Genomic DNA, 19055 nt, shown 5'->3' on the forward strand with positions numbered 1-19055 from the left:
GTAGTAATAGTAATTAGATGCTGTCTGGCCTATGAATAAAATAGTAAATTAGTATAAGTTCTATTGAATAAGAGGAGGGAGAATAATAAATTAATGTACTAGAAAAAGCTAAATTATTATTTAGTTACTATACCGAGAATGAGAATTATACACCAACCCAATAAAGAAGGGTATAAACTATCATCATCGCCGGTTCCCCATGAGCTTAATCATTCCTGGCGTCCGCGTCTTTATAGCAGGCGGTTTCGTCAAGGTTTATTACATAATAGGACTATTTCTATTCTTCGGGTGAACGCAGCAAAGTAAAAGAAGCCTAAAATTTTTGAGGTGGGTAAAGTATTTTGGTAATATTTTTAGGGTGACTTTACATATTTTGCATTAATGAAGACTTAATTTACAAATACTAAAAGAAAAGGGTGTAAACCACAAATCAGTGAAAAAGAGAAGCGTTTACATACAAATTTCCCCCAGACAAATCCTTTTCAAAATCGCTGCCCTAATCCTTCTTCTCTCGACCGGTGCACGGGCGGTGGCGGCGGCTGACGACAGGCTCGGACGGTGCCGACGCTGGTAGCCTGGTACTATCTCTCTCCTCCTCATTCTCATTCATCCTCTCTCACCCACCGGCCACCATTGCCATTCTCTCTTTCCCTCTCCAGTTCCCTTCTTTCTCTTTCCCTCTCCTCTGCACACAGCGTCCTCACCCAGCTCCACTGACGGCCTCACGCACTACCACCTTTCTCTCCCTCTCCTCTGTTACCAGCCCACCGACTACGTCCTCCTCTCTTTCTGCAGCCTGCGAATATGCGCCTTTCAAAACATTGAGCCTAATAAGCTTACTATCTTCTTCCAGTGAGTTCCCTCGCATGGATCCTCCGCTGGCGACGGACAGTAAACACAAGTCGAGGAGGACGAAGGGAAAGAAGAGGTCCCGAAACTGTTCCTCCGAAACTCTCTCAAAAAAGGAGGAGCAGTCTCAGCTGTCATCCAACCTGAAGCGGAGAAAATGTGAATCGCAGAGCAAGCCGTCGAGCTTCCTCGAAAAGGTACGATGTGAAACCGGACATCCAACTAATTTACTCACTTCTCTTCTTATATGGCATCTGTATAGTTTTCATGAGCGAGGAGCAATTCTTCATACTGAGGGGTATAGCTTTAGGATGATAGATTACTTCGGAAATACTAAATCATTGTCTTCTGTAGAGTTACAGGACTTGAGTATGGATCCGTGAACATTGAATTTTTTGTCGTGTGAGACGTGGTTCGTTTGCAATTGGATTGTTCTTTATTCCATCTCGCCTTACACTTTTGCATTAATTGGTCATGTTTACTGGATAGTCAGGAGTTTCTGTATTCAATTGTTTTCCTTTTTCTTGTTGCTGGAATACTGGATATCTCGTTCGTGTACATCTTCTCTTCGTTTTGAAAGCCACTAGCAAGTTACATACAAAATTAGAAGCCATCAAATCTTTGATGATTCATTATACATTATTGAGTCGCCAAAACTCCTTGATAAGTATCCTACATCTGAACTGAACTTTTTTTTTTTTTCGGTTAAAGAATCCTCAAGCAAAGGAGAAGATGAAGCAGAAGTGGCGTAAGAAGAACTTAGCTGAAAGTTTATACTTTATTGATTATAAGTCATCCAATTGTTAGGAGAGACCTCCATCCTATTATCTAATTAGAGATTGGAAGGAACTCCATTATGAACTCTAATATTTAACTTGATTAGGTTGAAAAAGACATTATCCAATAAATACCATAAAACATAACAAGCCACTAAGCAATTAACCCAAAAACACCTTCAATCAAGCCTTAGTCAAGACCTAAAGTTAACTAAATGCAAGAAAACAACTCAACTAAACAGAAAATGCAAAAGTGAAAGGAAAAAAGAATCAAATAACTTAAACCCTAACTACGTTGATTCAATTAGGACATCATACCAGACTAATCAAGAGAATAATATACAAATTTGTTGGTTTCATTGCTCCGGTGTGAATATGTAGCTTGTAGACTCTCTGATTTATGGACCAAATTTATGCAAATTTCAAAAACCCAAAGTCTGTCATATAAATAATAAGAGGATATAAGCATAACATCATGTAAAAATCAAACAACTAGTCATTACAAGCAAAACAGATCACATTTGTAATCTCTTCAGTTGTTTAATCATTGTCTTTACCAAGGGTTTCCAATTTGCCCTATTCTTGTAGACATATGATGGCGTGTGCCCTGCCAATGAAGTATCACTACCTTCACTAGTGGAGTTATTTGTACCTCCAAGTGCCAAGAAAATCAGATGCTACTAGTGTCCAACAAGTATACAACCATCGCATGGTAATGGCTCAGATTATGGATAATCTTATCACTGTCTGCATGTTATTGTGATCAAGCTAGCACACTCATAACATTAGGAATACGCAAAGTTATAGTCAGCATATTTGACAATGGATATAATGATCACCACAATAGATAGCTTGTGCTCTTCTTGGAGGTATAAACTATAAAGAACAGCTAAATTTTACCATTATACTTATGCTTGGCCTAGCTTTGGAAGAAATAAAAGTTCTCCAAATGCCTGATAACAAAGTTAAGGCTTCCTTTCTTCAGACCTATAACTTCAAATTATTGTCCATATTTCTACCAAAGAATCTCTTAATTGTTACAAATAATGGGTGTGAGGCCCCCGAGATTGTGTCTCGGAACCAATTTTTCTTCCTTTAGGTGATGTGCTAAGAGGAACCATTTATTCTCTTTTATTTTGATCTCTACATCTATAAAAGGTCCCTACACTTCAGCCCACACATAAGCGACTCTTATTCGCAATGAAATCTTTTTTCTTTCTTTGTTTGCTTCTTTGGTCTCTATTTTTTGTGATAAACCTTTCTTTTCATTAATCCTCTCTCTTCCATATATTTCTTGCAACACATGTTAATTTGGATATATTGTGGTTGTATGCATAAAGAGTGATGAAGAAAACTAAAATGTTATGATCCGACTATGTGGGTTAAGTCAAGTTGAGTCGAGTCTATTTATCTTTTAATTATTTTATGATGTAAGTCTTTTAGGCAAGTCTAGTTTAGTCATATGAGCTATTAAGACAAGTCGAAATAAGTTATGATTGCCTTTAAGGCAAGTATAGTTAAGGCAAGTTCAAATAAGTCACGACAGTTTTTAAAGCAAGTCTAGTTAAGTTAAGTAAGCCTTTAAGACAAGTCCAATTAAGTCATGCAAATCTTTAAGGCAAGTCCTAATTTGAGTCGTGTCAGCCTTTAAAGCTAGTCTTAGTGGGATTCGTTGTAATTGACCTCTATATATAGAGGGGTTAGGATTCTTTGTTATTCATCCAAAAATAGAAGCATCTAAGCATTGAGAATTAATTGAGTTTACTTATTTTCTTCTTACCATATTTATTGTTTTATCGTAGCCGTTAGATTGTCTTTACTTTTCTAGGAGTAGATCATAGCCGTAGAATCTCCAACGCTTTCAAACCCTAGCCATCTCCTAGCTCCAATAGTCACCCTACCCTATGGCCATCCACCACCACTCTTGGCCGTCCGCCACCCTTTGACGACCGCCGTAACGTCGGATATTTACCGTTCTGCCCTATTCTGACTTATCTCCACTGTTTTATTTTTAACTTTTCATCCCGATCTTCGATTTATGTGAAACCAGAGCCATTAGAACCCTAACTTACGAGGACCATTATCTAAATTTTCATAATTTTTTACGTCCAAATCATTCCAGATCTGATTCGTAACATAAAAATGGAAGTTTTCATTGCATGCTTAATAAGGGGTGACAATGTCATCTCCAAGCATTAATATAGCTTGTTGCTTATTAGGGGAATGACATGAATATTGATTGTATAAATAGAATGATCTATAGTACATAACCAATTAACATTGTCTTGCAAGACTCTAGTATGGTTGGAGGTTGCAGGAAATGCAGGTTGTTTTGTTTCCTAGTATGATTGAAGTGGTAGTAATTTCAAGATGTTCGGATGGAGTTTTTATGTTATAGATGTGGACTTGGAGAAAGAAAAAGACAACCTTAGTGTTTTGGAACTTACATGAACAAAATGTCTCTAAATTGAGTAATAATGATTTGAAACCAAGGAGAAATCTTTTGCAGATTAACATGAAAACAAAGAGAAATCTTTTATGACTGCTATAGTCTTGGAAAACGTTTATACGAGGAGGAAAAAGGTGAGATTATTAGTAATTGCTATCTAGAGGGGATGATGGTGTTCTAATATTTCTTTTCCAACTTACTATTGCCTACTAGTGTCCTCTACATATTTGAGTTAGGGAAATTTATCGAGATGGCTCGAGCTCAGCTCAAGTTTAGCTCATTTAAGCTCGATCAAGCTCGGCTTAGAAGTGAGTTGATCAAACTTGATTTGCAGAACAGACGCGAAATTAATCTCGACCGTAGCTTGATCATGAGCCGACTTGGTCAGGCTCAGCTTGATAAGGCTCAAAATTAATAATATAGTATATTATACATATGACTATAATGAATCTTTAGATCAAGATATAAAGACTCAGAATATTACTATATTAGTTCTTATACCTTCACATTGAATCATGCCTTATTTCAAGCTTGATTAAATTCTGAATCAAGTGTGATTCAATTCAAGCTCGGTCAAGCTCAATTTAGGCTTGAAATTGCTTATTGATTGATTCATTTTGGCTCGAGTTCAAAATTAGCTCGAATTGAAATTTATTTCAATTCAAACTTGATTCTATAATTAGGCTCGAAATTAATTTCAATTCAAGCTTGATCAGAGCTTGACTCTATTACACCTTTAATTTGAATGTGGTCATTCTAGTAGAATGCATTTTCCCTTGTAACACCTTTAATGCTAGTAGTTTGACAAATTATATTATTTTGCCATATTCTCTAAGGCCTTGTTTGCGTTATGTTTAGGATCCCACCCTGAACTGATTCAGTAATTAAATATTTTTTATCTTTTTTATATCTAACTAAGTTCACTCTTTAAAAAATCAACATGAAGAAATGAGACTAACTAATTAAGTTTGGGGCTTAAGCCTCAAACAAAAAAGGCCTAAGAGTCTTAGATATTTCCTTTTGACATTAATGTTCTTGGTTTTCTCACTATCTCTTGATTATTGTATTATTTTATTTTTCTTCTTAATGCTATTCAATAATGTGTAGATGCGAGCAAGGTTATCTGGAGGCCATTTTCGAATGATAAACGAGAAATTGTACACATGCAGGTATAAGTTTTCCTCATCCACTTATCTCTTGGTGCTTTTCTGTTGTAAGATGTGTCACAAAATTTTCCCCTTGGAAAAGATATAGAGAATGCCAGATATTTGTGAAGCCAGCTCTGACAACAATTTACTGAATAACTCTGCTTATTTCAAAGCAGTTTGGAGCCTTGCAAAGTTATTTTCAACTTAAGAACAACTGCATATATAAATATATATATATATATATATTTAGGCATATGTTGAACCTAACACAGCAAAATAGAGTTAGTGGTTCTATTTTATTGACAACGTAGGTGTTATATAGTATCCTATTTGCACGGAAATTTGGGTTCTTGTCGTTATAAGATCTCATGATAAATTTGGGTTCTTGTTGTTGCCTGATAAATTATTAAATGGGCAAGGCTGTAATAGTTGTTTGAAAGTAACTCTGTTTCTGACTTTTGGCCATTATTATTGCCCTCTATAGTATTTATATGCAGCAGAAAAGAAGTTTCTTAGTTCCGATTATTTTGCTATTTCATCTCCTGATGCTATTTTTATCAGTGGAGAGGAGGCTTTTGACTACTTCAAGGATGATCCAGAACTATTTAATGTGGTACACTTCTTTCTCTCAGATTCCATTTTTCTTCTGGACAATTTGCCTTCCCGAAATTCTCATTTTTCTGACTACTTATTTCATTTAATAAATAATATTTTTATATTGATATCCTCAAAGTTAAATGGCATTTTGGTCCGTTAATTATACATATCATCAATTATCTTCCAGAAACACCATCTTTTTCACTTTTACGTATCATATCAAAGTTAATAATTATATTCATAGCCTAGTTTGCAATAAACACCTCATTTTCTTAGACTAGTTTGACCTACCTATAATAAGACTAAGAAATGAGTTTAGCTAGTCGCATTCTACTACTAGACTTGAACCAAATAGAGCCTTTATTTTCAGAATTCGCCTGTCATATATAAAGAGGTAAAGAGATAACACGAACTCATAATCTAAACTTTTATCAAATATGCCATTATGAGTAGTGGTAAATATGTACAAAATTAAATTAGCTCCATAATCGGTGTGGGAACTAAATGTAGAACTATTGCGATGAAAGAAGTGATAGTGGCAATGGTGGGGATCTGATCCCATATCACACGTGAGGCTACAAGAAGGCCTACCACTGGGAACAAGAAATTTTGAATGCAAAGGTTTTATAATAGTAATACATAACACACACACAAACTCATCATATACGAGCTGATTCGGGCTGAGCTCCAGCGAGTATTTTTTTGAGCTCAAGCTCAGGTTGTTTAAAGCTCGATCTAATCTCAAGCTGAGCTTGAGTGACTTGCGAGCCTGCAAGCTAGATTGACACCCAAGTCTAATCTTTAATCAAACTAGGACCTTTTGACTCGAAAAATCATCCAAATCTTGATAAAGATTATTTGTAAAACAAATTAACAACCAAATCTCTTATATATTACGAGTTTCCACGAAATAAGATATTCTAGAATTAAACCTAGTCACCTAATCTAATCTATGAATTTCCAGAATTTTATGATGTTTTTCATGAAATTTTCTTCTAATTGCTAGAATCTTTTGTCAAATTTTTTTTAAAAATTTAATTAATAAAAAAATACAAACCAACGAAAGTGACACTCATCCGAACTGTCAATACTGATCAAAACTCCAAAATGCTTATTACTTTAAGGGACCAAAAATTCAAACCATAATCTAGACTGAAACTGATCCATTTTGACTGGAATGTTTAGTTTTGCCAGGAACTGAAATCAAAGCTCCAAACCAATGATTCTAAGAGTATTGAATGTATAAGGTGGAAGTTACGATCTCATAGCCCTTGAAACATGTCATGACAAAAAAACAATTGCTTCCTTTTGCCCCTGAATATTGAATTCTGAACCATTGTGAGACCATCCACTAGAAGAATTTGTAGACCTCTGAACTGCTTAGAGGATAGATTCCAAATTTAGGTCATTGTCAAAACTGCCTACAGATTTTCCTGTCAGGGTATCTAAGATCTTCAGCATAGTGACTCATTCTCATGTTATCTAATTAGTCTCCAGACGCACTCACACATCATAGTTAGTTAATTACTTTTAACATGTCTTTGGTATCACTCTTAGCAAGAAAGTTTACCAACTAGGGAACCTGCAATTATTACTTTGGTGAATCATTCTCTCCTATAAAATGCCCAAGAATTGCTATCTTTTCAGATTCATGTCTTTTGATTTCTCTGGTTGCGATGAATCTAATGCTAATTTTCTTGTTGATTCTTGGTTTCCTGGTAGTGATTAAGTCTATTGATATGTTAGTCCATCTGTTAAACTTAAGTGTTCTAGTATGGTTAACTGTTCATCATAAGTTTTGTCTCACATCTTATTCTTTACCCATTAGTATCATACAGGATATCAAGAACAGATGTCACATTGGCCAGAGCAACCTGTTAATATAATTGTCGATTGGTTGAAGAGTCACAGTTCTTCCTTGACAGTTGCTGATTTTGGCTGTGGTGAGGATGACAAGGGACTCTAAGTTTCTGCCTTATGCTTGGACCATAATTTGTTTATTTAAAACATTGAATTGTAAAACTAGATTTATATGCTATTAAGCTCTTCTTAAGGAATTGCTTGCTAATTATGCCATAATTGCAGGAAATGCAAAACTAGCAAGAAATGTGAAGAATAAAGTCTTCTCCATTGATCTTGTTTCAACTATCCCATCAGTAATTTCTTGTGACATGTCTAATGTATGTATTACCATTTATAAATTCTTAGGTCATTTCATAATTCAATGATAAATATTTTCTCTGGTATAAATCCTTGTTCTTCCTTGGCAATGTTAGCTTCTGAAGAAGTAGTAATGGTTCAGTTTCATCTATGCTACTCTTTCTTACTTTCTGAATGTGTCTTGCTCATCTGTAAATTCTAACCTTGGCATAAGCCAATGGCCGACACTTCTCACAGAGATTTGCCATTATAACATTATCTGCCTATATCTATTTACACTTTTGAAAACAGCCGCACAGACTGCATATCCAGCCGCATAGGCAGTGGAAGTGCGTCAACCGTCCTGCATATGCAATATGCAGTCCGACTGCATATGGGCTTCATGTGCGGAGTCGCATATGCATAAGCAACCATATATTGACTGCATATGCCCACAAGAAAGTTCATCTACTTATTGACTTGTTTTTAGAGGCTATAAAAATACAATAAGTAAAAAATTTTAGGTATTCTATTGTTCCCACAATTGTTGGCACGTAATAGATAATCAGACAAGATACAAGAGAAACTAACCAGATTTCCGAGAAAGGTTGTGGTAGTCGCCGTGGCAGTCTCTATGGAGGATTTGCCATCTAACTACTATGCTTTAGTCATAGCCGCCTAGAAAGGCGTCGTCGACTGAAGTGGCCGTATTGGCGGATAGTGGCTCGCATAGGTGGGCCAAGTAGCAGTACTATATCAGCTTTCATGACATACTTTTCTTTTGACTACTGCAAATAATAAATTTTCAAATATCCTATGCATTTATATGACTATTAATCATTTGTATACATTGTCTCTTATCATAATTTCTTTCATCTGAGGTAGTAAAATGATTGTAGCTGGCATACTGTTAATACCTTAAAAAACTGACACATTACTGAGGTTTCCTTATTTTATTATTATTAAAAGAGACAATGTCAATATAGTTTGTCATTAGGAAAAGAAAAATTTAATCATTTATATCATGGATATCAATATATTGAACTACTATATTTGTCTATCATTTTCATTTTTAAGTGGCCAGATATATCACAGTATAAAGTTCCAGTTTTGATTTTGGTTTCACTATTAAATTGTTTTGGTTGATTTTGGCCATTTTAGTTGGTTTCAGCAATTGAAGTTCTAGTTTTGGTATGACGGTTTCTGACCTCTTTATTAATGAAAGTTCAAAAATTCGAAAATTCGAAAATCTAAACAATAGCAACAATCTGGGAGAACATGAGAAAAAAATTAAGAACAATAGGAAAAATTTTTGAAGGCCCACATAATATTATGAAACTTATAAAAAATTGGGCCATAGTAGAACGGATCGCATCCATGTCGACTCCAACCTAAGGTTTTGTAAATCTTCCTGTTTATCTTATTTTTCAATGCATGGCACAAGATCTATAGGCATTTAAGGGATATGGTTGACACTGGGCTAGATACAACCTTGAAATCTGAAACTGGGTAGTTCTAGATTGGATCAGACTGAAATGCAGAAGGCTTCAGACAAAACTTCGACCATACTTAAATTCTTGAAAGAAACATCTGTGCGGGAAGAGTTCTAGTTTTAGAAAAGATAGAAAGAAATAGTCCAGACATGGTTCAGGATACAACACTTCTCTCCTGCATGTTGGCATGAGTATCTCTCCCATATGAGGACTGCATTACATTTTGTAGGTACTCTCTGAGTGTTGATGCACTAATTAAAAGAATAATGAAGCTAATATTTTTAAGGATATAATATTCCTATATTAAAGAATGAAGATACTCAGATGAAGTTCCATGGTGTATATTATTTGCAGATGATATTGTTCTAATTGGTAAATCTAGGTTAAGTTGAAGACTAAGCTAGAAGTGTGGAGAAGATTCCTAGAATCTAAAGGTTTTGGAATAAGTAGATCTAAGATTGAGTATATGGAAAGCAATTTTTGTTAGTTTGCAAGGACAAGATGGTGAAAAAATGATACACAATGGACAAGTACCTAAGAGAGAAGTTTTACTTTATATAGGATGTATGGTTCAAGAAGAGGGGATACTAATTAGGAGTATGATGGTTAAAATGGAGAAACGCCTCTAGTTTGTTGCTGCAATCTGTCATGTAACCCTGAAGTTGAAACTAGCCTTGCTTTTTGGATAGAATGTTGTGCAACTAGGAAAAGTGTAGCTGACATGATGATGTTGAGTGGATGAGTGTGGTTCAATAAAAGATAGGATAAGAAATGAGTGTATCTGAAAGAAATTAGGGGTAGCAGCTATAGCTGATTAGGAATGCGAGAATTGATTCAGATGGTTGGGCATGTTCATAGGGAACCATCAAATGCATGGGTAAGGAGTTGCCTGCTTATTGGGATAGAGGGAGGGCGCCTTAAGAGGGATACAGTGACAAAAATAATGTCAAGGAAGTACTAAGAAAGGCGATGATAGTACTCAATTTGACAGAGAACCTTACATTAAATAGGGCTGGAGGAGGAAATGTATCTGTGTAGCCAACACAAATAGTTGGGATTGACAGTTTGACACCCTCTTGTTGTTGTATTAAGGAATGGAGAAACTAACCTTTTCTATCATATAAATGTCCTACTTTTACTTGCCCCTAGTTAGAGCTTCAAAGTTGAGGATTGTCCTTAAAAGTTAAAATCCCACTTACAAATTGATAGATATTGATTAACTTTTGGTATATTGATAAACTTTTGGATATTCTCTTTGCAGACCCCATTGGAGTCATCATCTGTAGATGTTGCTGTCTTTTGTCTTTCACTAATGGGAATCAACTACCCAAGTTACTTACAAGAAGCCAACAGAGTGCTCAAGCCATGGTTTTTTTTTTCTAATGCTCAATTGATGAAAATGATGATTTTTGTAGTATGTTTTTTAATGACCAATAATGTCCATGCAGTGGTTGGCTTTTGATTGCTGAAGTTCGGAGCAGGTTTGATCCCAATAATGGAGGTGCTGACCCAGATAAATTTTCTGAATCTGTCCGAAAGCTTGGTTTTACTTTAGCTTCAAAGGTTTGTTTTGCCCATTTGACATTCTTTTTGCTATGGATTACAGAAAAACCTAGTCAACCGTAGCCGGTGAATGCTTAATAGGCCTACATATAGTGCAGAAATGATCTGAGGGTCTCTAGAGTTGCCAGTTATTCAGAAGGTCTTATAAACCTACTAGAAACTTATATTTTCCGTAGAGGGATCATGAGTAGGGGATGTCAACGAGCTGAGCTTGAGCAAGCTGAGGTTAGCTCGGCTTGGCTTGAAATGGCAAATGTTACTTGTCTCGAGCTTGAGATGAGTCGGCTAATGTGGGCTCGAACTCAGCTCGCCCAAGTATCAAGCTGGCTCAATTTTTCAAAATTTTCTTTTATAATAGTTACTTCATAGCTACAATATTTATACCTTTTACGAAGTGGGTAGATATAAAGACTATTCTCATTTCTTAGTTTCCAAATGTGGGATTAAATTTGATCTAACTTAAACGATAATTTGTTTTACATTATAAAACCTAAGAACCAAACCTAGGTGATTTCATTTGAGGTTGAAGAACATAACCAACTATTCCACAACAAACTAATATATATTATCGAGCGACTTCAAGTTTAGCTCGAGCAAGCTAAGTCTAGCTTCGCTTGGCTCGTTTAGAACTAGAGCCAAGCTCACGATCCTCACAAGCCAACGACCTATTTTGACAGTCCTAATCATGAAACTGTAGATAGCTTGCCAAAATGTACTGCACACCAGCAAAACATACATAGATCTTGGACTATTTTCAGTAATTATGTCATTTATTATGTCATGGAATCTTTAATTTGAACATCTTAAATCACAAAAGTATATCTTAAATCAATGTATGGTAGTATAGCAAAGAAGAAAATGAGGCAGAAAATCATTAAAATTTATGATCTCATCCTATGGAAGGTAATAGACACAGTAAGTGCACCTAGGAAAATTAAGATGGTTTGTACTTTTCCCACACACTATACTACTGTTGTGATATGTAGATTATATAAGGTTAAAAAAGTTTGAATAAAAGAAAAATATAAATTTCAATTTCCATAATAAGTGAGATAATATTACAAGAGAGCCACTAATCTTATCACCATTCTCCTACGTGCCACTAGCATGCATTTAACATATTTTTAATAAAATTTTTAGGTTATTTAGAGATATTTTTGGATCTTCGGTATGTCAATTTTTAATTTTTGGTTTAAATATGTATTCAAATTTAAAATATTTTTTTTATAGATTATTTTTGTAAATGACCTATTTTATTAAAGATAAAACAATAGTTAAATATAAATATTATTTAACACATAATATGATTGAAAATATTTATTAAAAGAAAAATTAATGATTAAACACTCCATAATATAATTGACCACATGATAACATTCAACACGTAATATTAATTGATATTAGTTTAATAATTAAAATTAATATCTAGTTGAATGTAGGATGATGGAGAGAATCAAAGATTTCATTTCCTAGTAAAAAAAATCGCAATGCGTTAAATACTTAAATACTGTCGATAATCTTTAAAACTCATCCATTGATAGTCCAATTAGTTACGTCTCACATGGTCTTCATACAAATATGAAATTTCGAATTCTTCTATGATACAATATAAATATTAAATATACAAGGAAACCACCGACATCAACATAGACACATCATAAACATATGCAGATTATAGATATATAGCATAATAAGAGTATTGTGAATAGATGGAAATAAGAAAAAAAAACAAACAAATAAGATTGGATAACAAAACATGAGTTAATATTTGATTTTAAATATTAGGCGTGAGTTGTCATTTCTAAATTTGATTGATGATTATTGATAAAAATAATAAGTTAAAAAATAGGCTCATATATCATATTATATTTATTCAGAAAATAATTAAAGTTGATTTAATGATGATTAATGAAAATAGAAATTTTTTTAAAAAATAGTTCCATATGTCATATCATGTTTGTTCAAAAAATAATTAAAGTTGAATTGAAAATTGATAAAAATAGGATCGACATAGAGTAATGGTTTGGCACGGGGGTGTGCTGCTGGCACATCCCGTGCCACCACTGGCATGGGGCCATCCTTAGTTTCACATGCCTAGGCAATGCACCTAGCCATATAGGTTGCCATATCTGATTACATTGCTTTTACTACATTGTAAGTTCTTGTCATTGAAGTAACCTTTTAAATCTATGTTCTCTAATTTGGTGCCTGATTGCAACTTTCTCCTTTTGCAGGACATTACAAATAAAATGTTTGTACTATTTTACTTTAAGAAAAAGGTATATTGACAATCTGTCCTCTTTTTTTTTTTTTTTTGGGATGATTTTTCCATTTTGGAATAACGACATCAATCTGGTGAGGAGGCCATAGGTCAATTACTAAGACCTGAGGCTTATGCTGATCTTCAGATAATTTACGTTTGCAGGAAAAAGCTTCGGTAGGGACAAACATTGAGTGGCCAGGGTTGAAACCTTGCGTGTATAAACGTCGCTGAAACCTGTTCCTACTTCTCATAGATGTTGATTGCAGCATATCTCCTTTTGTAGTTTTTCATAGTCCTTTTCTGTATCTGTAGGATAGATAAATTTGTTAGGGATGTTAGCTATTAATGTACAAGTTTATACAGAATCAATATGTATCAGAGATATCATCTTTATTAGAGTGTTGTGGTTCCTTGATAAATTTATTGAATTGTAAGAAATTATTAGCTACTGAAGTGGAAAAATGAAGAAAGAGAATGTTTGATTTAGAGGATAAAAACATTCCCAACTTGGCAAGGAAATTCTGAGTTGAAGAAATCCTTGGGGGTTATATCGTGCTCATGTTGCATATTATGATATTTGGGTCCTTCATAATTTCCATCAGGGTTTGTGATGTTAAACAAACTTTTCAAACCTTTAAAGCCATAAACTCATTAGTGCTAAGTTTGAGTTATGTTGGTTTGGTTTCACTCAAATCAGGTGGTTTGCTCATGTTGCATATTATGTTATTTGGGTCCTAAAAAATTTCCATCAGGGTTTATGATATCAAACAAACCTTTCAAACCATAAACTCGTTAGTGTTAAGTTTTTGAGTTATAATGGTTTGGGTTTAGTATGAAACATGTATAAGAGGGCTTATGTGACTCAAATGTGTGAGTGGGTTGGTACTTGTAGGCAAGAAAGTTTTTTTGTTTTGTTTTTTGTTTTGTTTTTCTCTTGTTATCTCTTGTTGGTGTAGAAAATAAAGAGATTTGGAAATTTGCTCTCTAAATCTTCTTGCTAGTCCAATGTCTTCAAGTTTGGTTGGAGAGGGTGACTGAGATTCCCCGGAAGTGCGATTTGCTCAAGGGAATGCCGAGTAAGAGATTTTCTATTGAATTTATTCGTACTTTCTTTTTTTAATTGATCTCTTGATGAGTATGTATATAGTATGGAGATATTTTATGAGTGCATGACATCGTATTCTCTGTGCTTATTCTTTCATTTAAATTCAGGAAATGCATAATCTATTAAGGTACCCGATAATTGCATGATTTGTTTATTTTGAAAAAAATTATGAAATCATATTAGTAAAACTGTTGATAGAAAGTGGTGCTAGGGTAGCGGGTGCTTAGGGGTAGTTATGATTGTTGATATGTAATCCCATGGCCTACTCGAGGTTAGTAGTCTAATGCACAAAAGATATTTAGACAAACATCATTTACTAGTGCATATGTGGTAAGTTATCTCTATATGATTTTTATTAACTACAATGGTACCCGATCTAAATGATGATTATGTATATAGTAGAGTATGATTTGAGCATTTAGGCATTCGGGCATTGTTGAGTCATAGGTAGGATAGTGAGACTGGAATTGGGTGTGGGCCGTGCATAATGGTTTAGCATGATTATCGACATTTAGAGTTGAGATTAATGGTCGAGATATTAAAAAAGTGCATTGATTTTATTTTTCTTATTACACATGATTATTGAGTGGTTATCATATATTATATACTATTATATTTAGTACTGTTATAACATGGTTGTATAATATAGTATTTAGGTCATATTTACATATTATTCATGACATAATATTTTTTTTTCTGTATTAATAAATACATGATTTACTATCTACTTGGCATGGCATCTTGACTTTAGGTAATATCTATTCATTGAATCTCTTAGATCATGACTCCTTTTTTCTTTATAGAAGTTTAGATGTAGAGCTATTAGCAATCAAATAGTACTCTAGATGAGTAGGAGATGATATTATATATATTTTGTTCAATTGTATTAGAGTTGACAATAGTAGATAGTGTTTTTATGGCACTTGTAGGATATAGAGATACTCGTGTAATACACTAGCAATGTTATTCTAGAACTATATGTACATAAATCTTTTGTAGATATGTATGAGAGTGTAGCTAGTTGCCGCTTACATCCATGGGCAGTTCAGCCTAGATTTTACAAGGTGTACTAGGGTCCATCAAACTGGCTAATAGGTGAGCAAGCTTATTGTTGCTCCTACTAGTGTAGTAGACTTTAACATGAGGGAAAATGGACACCCAACTCATGCATTGTTGCTCCTACTAGTGTAGTAGACTTTAACATGGGGGAAAATGGATACCCAACTCATGCATTCTTGGATGACCCGAAAGATCGTCCAATGCGTACTAGATAAATTGTTTTTGCCATCGTTAACCGTCTTAACCACCAGTTGTGAGTTGCTGAATAGCCAGCACTGACCACGTGTATCTAGCTTAGATATCTCCTTCAGTCCTTCCAAGACAGCTCTCGCTTCACCAGCCAGTGCACTCTCACAGTGCTCCAGATGGAGGGACTTGCCGATTAGAAACTCCTTTCGGAAGTTCCAGAGAGCAATGCCAACACCTCTTGTATGATCTTCCTTCCATGCAGCATCCACCCAGCATAGCATATCACCGTCCTTTGGTCTAGGGAGGTTATCCGCTTCTTTCCCAACAGCCCTAGTATCTTTATTAGGGGGGTCTGGACAAGGCTTCCACAACCTGCTTGCCTCATCCACCACCCTCCTAGGATCCATTTCCTCCTTCCTAAATATCAGGCTATTCCGAGCCTTCCAAATGGCCCACATGAGGGTGAAAGCATAGGTGAGCTGCTCTCCAATTAGGTAGTCCTTAACCGAATGGATCCATCTGTCCAGACTTTGAGGGCTGCTATCCATTCTAAATCCTAGCATCGAATCAAACCATATGGCCCTGACAACATTGCATTCCAATAGCATGTGCTCAGCAATCTCCTTAGCCGATTTGTAATGCGGGTAGTATGGGTCAACCATTGGCATACGCTTGTTTAGAGCTAAGGTTGGGATCACTCCTGATAAACTCCTCCAGATGAAAGCCTTAACTCTTGGTATACAGTTGTTCTTGCGCCACACTAGTTGCCAGATATTGCTTGTGTAACCATGGTTGGAAGAGCTAGCCCCATCACCACTGTAGGGTTCTCTATAGAAGGAGCTAATTGAGAAAACTCCCATAGTGGTATACCTCCATATAAGCCTATCTGGAGAGGTGGTAATCATCGGACTCATCGAAATATTGAGGATTATAGTAGCTACTTCCATGGGGAACACTGCCCTAACTAGATCTCCATTCCAACTCCCTCCTCTTGTTAGATGCTTGACATGTGTGATACCCTCCGGTAGCTAGATCGCACTCAGGTCCCATTAGGGCAACCATGGGTCACCTATGATCATGGTAGTACTTTTGTCTCCTATGATCCATCATGCCCCCTGCCAGACCTATCCTTTTACCTTCTTCATAGAGTCCCAAATCCAAGAGCCCTTCTGAGTTGCCTTGGCTAGCTAGAAGGTAGTTGTCGGGAAGTACTTGGCCTTTATCACCCTCGCCCACAAAGAGGATGGGTTCGAGGTCACCCTCCAAACCAGGTTTGCTACTAGCGCTTGATTCACTTGAGCCAGTCTTCTAACTCCCAGCTCGCTGTACTTTAGAGGTTTACAGATGCTGTCCTAACCCTTGAGATAGATATGCCATTTTGCTCCATCGTATCCCCACCAAAAGTCTCTAATGATCGCTATCAGCTTCTCGATTAGTCTTTTGGGGAAAAAATTGTTGACATATAGTAAATTGGGATGGTGCTGAGCACCGACTTGATGAGCACCAACCATCCTGCGTGGTAGAGTAGTCTAGCCTTCCACCCATCTAACTTCTGTTTGAATCTATCGATGATGAAGCTAAATGCCTCCACCTTAGATCTCGAGAGAAGCATGAGGTTCCCAAGGTATTTGTCCTGTAGATCCATGCTCTTCACCTTTAGTAGGTTTAACACTAGAGTCTTGCGACTCTCCTTGATACGGGCATTGAAGTGTGTTGCTATTTTCTCTAGATTGATGGCTTGGCCTGACCATTTGTAGTAAAGGTTGATGCTCACCTTGAGGCTGGTGACTTCTTCCAGATTGGCCCTTCCTATAATCAACAAGTCATCTGCAAACATCACATGCATAATAGAAGGGGCGTTCCTTGCAAGCTTAATGCCTCTGAACCTCTTCAATTTCATCTTGTGCTCCAGTAGCAGCGACAAAACGTTCGAATCAATGATGAACAAGTAAGGCGAAAGAGGACAACCTTGCCTAATGCCTCTGGTTAGTGAGAAGTATCCATCAACTGTGCCATTTACCTCTATTGCCAGTGATGTAGTAGATATGCAAGCATGCATTAGCTTGATGAAGTCATTAGGGAATCCAAAGATCATTAGGGCGTCGCCGAGAAATTCCCACTCCATGCGATCAAAAGCCTTAGACAAGTCCGCTTTGATCATGTACAGCCCCGACCAACATTGAGTGTGCTTGAGGAACCTCATAGTCTCTTGAGCTAGGACTTGATTATCAATAATCTGCATACCCCGAATAAAAGCATTTTGGGCCTCGAAGATGAGAGCATTCATGAACAATTTGATCCTCAACGCTAGGAGCTTGGCAATGACTTTGTATACCGTGTTGCATAGGCTAATCGGCTGGAAGTTGCTGATAGTTGCGGGGCCTCCTTTGGGATGAGGATGATATTGGATCTATTTAGGGCCCTGTCCATTATTTTGGTGGAGAAGAATCTTCTAACAGAGCTATAGACGGCAGCTTAGAGTGCTAACCAGTTCTGTTGGAAGAATCTTGCATTATTGCCATCGGGGCCTGTAGCTCTATCTAGGGCGAGGCTCCTGAGAATAGAGCCAATCTTCTCGTTGGTAGGGGAGGCATGGGCCATTGTATTTCATTGAACAAATGGTGATTATGGTTTAGGGTGGGTTGGTTGTAGTAAACAACTGCCTAAAGTGGTTGACAAAGGCATTCCGGATCTCTTTTTGGCAATGCGTCCACTTCTCGTCTCCCCGTTTGAGTCCATCAATCCTATTCCTTCTTCTATGAGCAGTGACAGTTGCATGAAAGAAGCTAGTGTTTCGGTCCCCCCAGGCAATCCACCTATTCCTTGAGTGTTGGTGCCAAAAAAATCTCCTCTTGTAGGAGAGCATTGTGCATGCTTCGAAGCACACACTCCCTAGGTTAGTCCTCCTCGCTACTTGCATGGGTCTGAAGATGAAAGAGTTCTTCCAGCACTTTGATTCTATTTTTGGGGTTGCCACCATTGCTCTTGGCCCAAGCTTTGATCTTTTTCATGAGAGTGGAGATTTGAAGAGAGCGAGTGGTGGCTGCGATAGTGCTTAGTCTAAGCTTCTTCACAAAACTTAGTGAAGGAGCCTATTGTATACCACCGTTTTCAAGGAACCTTTTTTTTGTACGTCCTTGGGGAGGCATAGTGTGCAGAAGGATTAGTTGTGGTCGCTTGAAATAGTTGGTAGGTGGTAGACTCTAGCAAACTAGAAAAGGGTGCTCCACTCCGGGGAAGCAAGCACCCGGTCGAGTCTTTCTTTGATCAACTCGCAAGTCACCCTTTTGTTGGACTAGGTATAGGCAGGCCTTGAGAAGCCCAGGTCCATCAAACCCGAGCTCCTGATCCAACTTGCGAACTTATTGTGATGTTTGCTACTAAAGGAGAGGCCTCTGTTTTTCTTTGCAGCTGCAACAATATTG

The 19055-nt window shown here is 36.5% G+C and overlaps 2 protein-coding genes across 2 annotated transcripts; one reads left to right on the forward strand and one right to left on the reverse strand.

Moving 5' to 3' along the window:
- The first annotated feature begins 291 nt into the window (after positions 1-291).
- Positions 292-13774, forward strand: LOC140798170 (ribosomal RNA-processing protein 8). The gene is made up of 11 exons (XM_073151934.1): positions 292-327; positions 435-578; positions 854-1046; positions 5182-5243; positions 5784-5835; positions 7648-7762; positions 7905-7999; positions 10713-10819; positions 10900-11014; positions 13249-13293; positions 13440-13774. Exons 3-11 carry the CDS (start codon positions 867-869, stop codon positions 13506-13508), a joined length of 840 nt encoding a protein of 279 aa, XP_073008035.1. The 5' UTR covers positions 292-327; positions 435-578; positions 854-866; the 3' UTR covers positions 13509-13774.
- A 1771-nt stretch (positions 13775-15545) lies between these two features.
- On the reverse strand, positions 15546-16490 carry LOC140797725 (uncharacterized). Its single transcript, XM_073151362.1, has one exon. It carries the CDS (start codon positions 16488-16490, stop codon positions 15546-15548), a length of 945 nt encoding a protein of 314 aa, XP_073007463.1.
- Between the last annotated feature and the right edge of the window lie 2565 nt (positions 16491-19055).

Source organism: Typha latifolia, chromosome 11 (assembly GCF_019914945.1).
Source record: "Typha latifolia isolate L0001 chromosome 11, TyphaL0001v2, whole genome shotgun sequence".
NCBI lineage: Eukaryota > Viridiplantae > Streptophyta > Magnoliopsida > Poales > Typhaceae > Typha > Typha latifolia.

Bases quoted from the DNA above. Each gene is read 5' to 3' on its own strand.
- LOC140798170 (XM_073151934.1), top strand. From the start codon at position 867: ATGGATCCTCCGCTGGCGACGGACAGTAAACACAAGTCGAGGAGGACG. The intron at 7,763-7,904 runs GTGAGGATGACA...CCATAATTGCAG, and splicing joins AGTTGCTGATTTTGGCTGTG to GAAATGCAAAACTAGCAAGA. The intron at 8,000-10,712 runs GTATGTATTACC...TTCTCTTTGCAG, and splicing joins TTTCTTGTGACATGTCTAAT to ACCCCATTGGAGTCATCATC.
- LOC140797725 (XM_073151362.1), bottom strand. From the start codon at position 16,490: ATGGGAGTTTTCTCAATTAGCTCCTTCTATAGAGAACCCTACAGTGGT.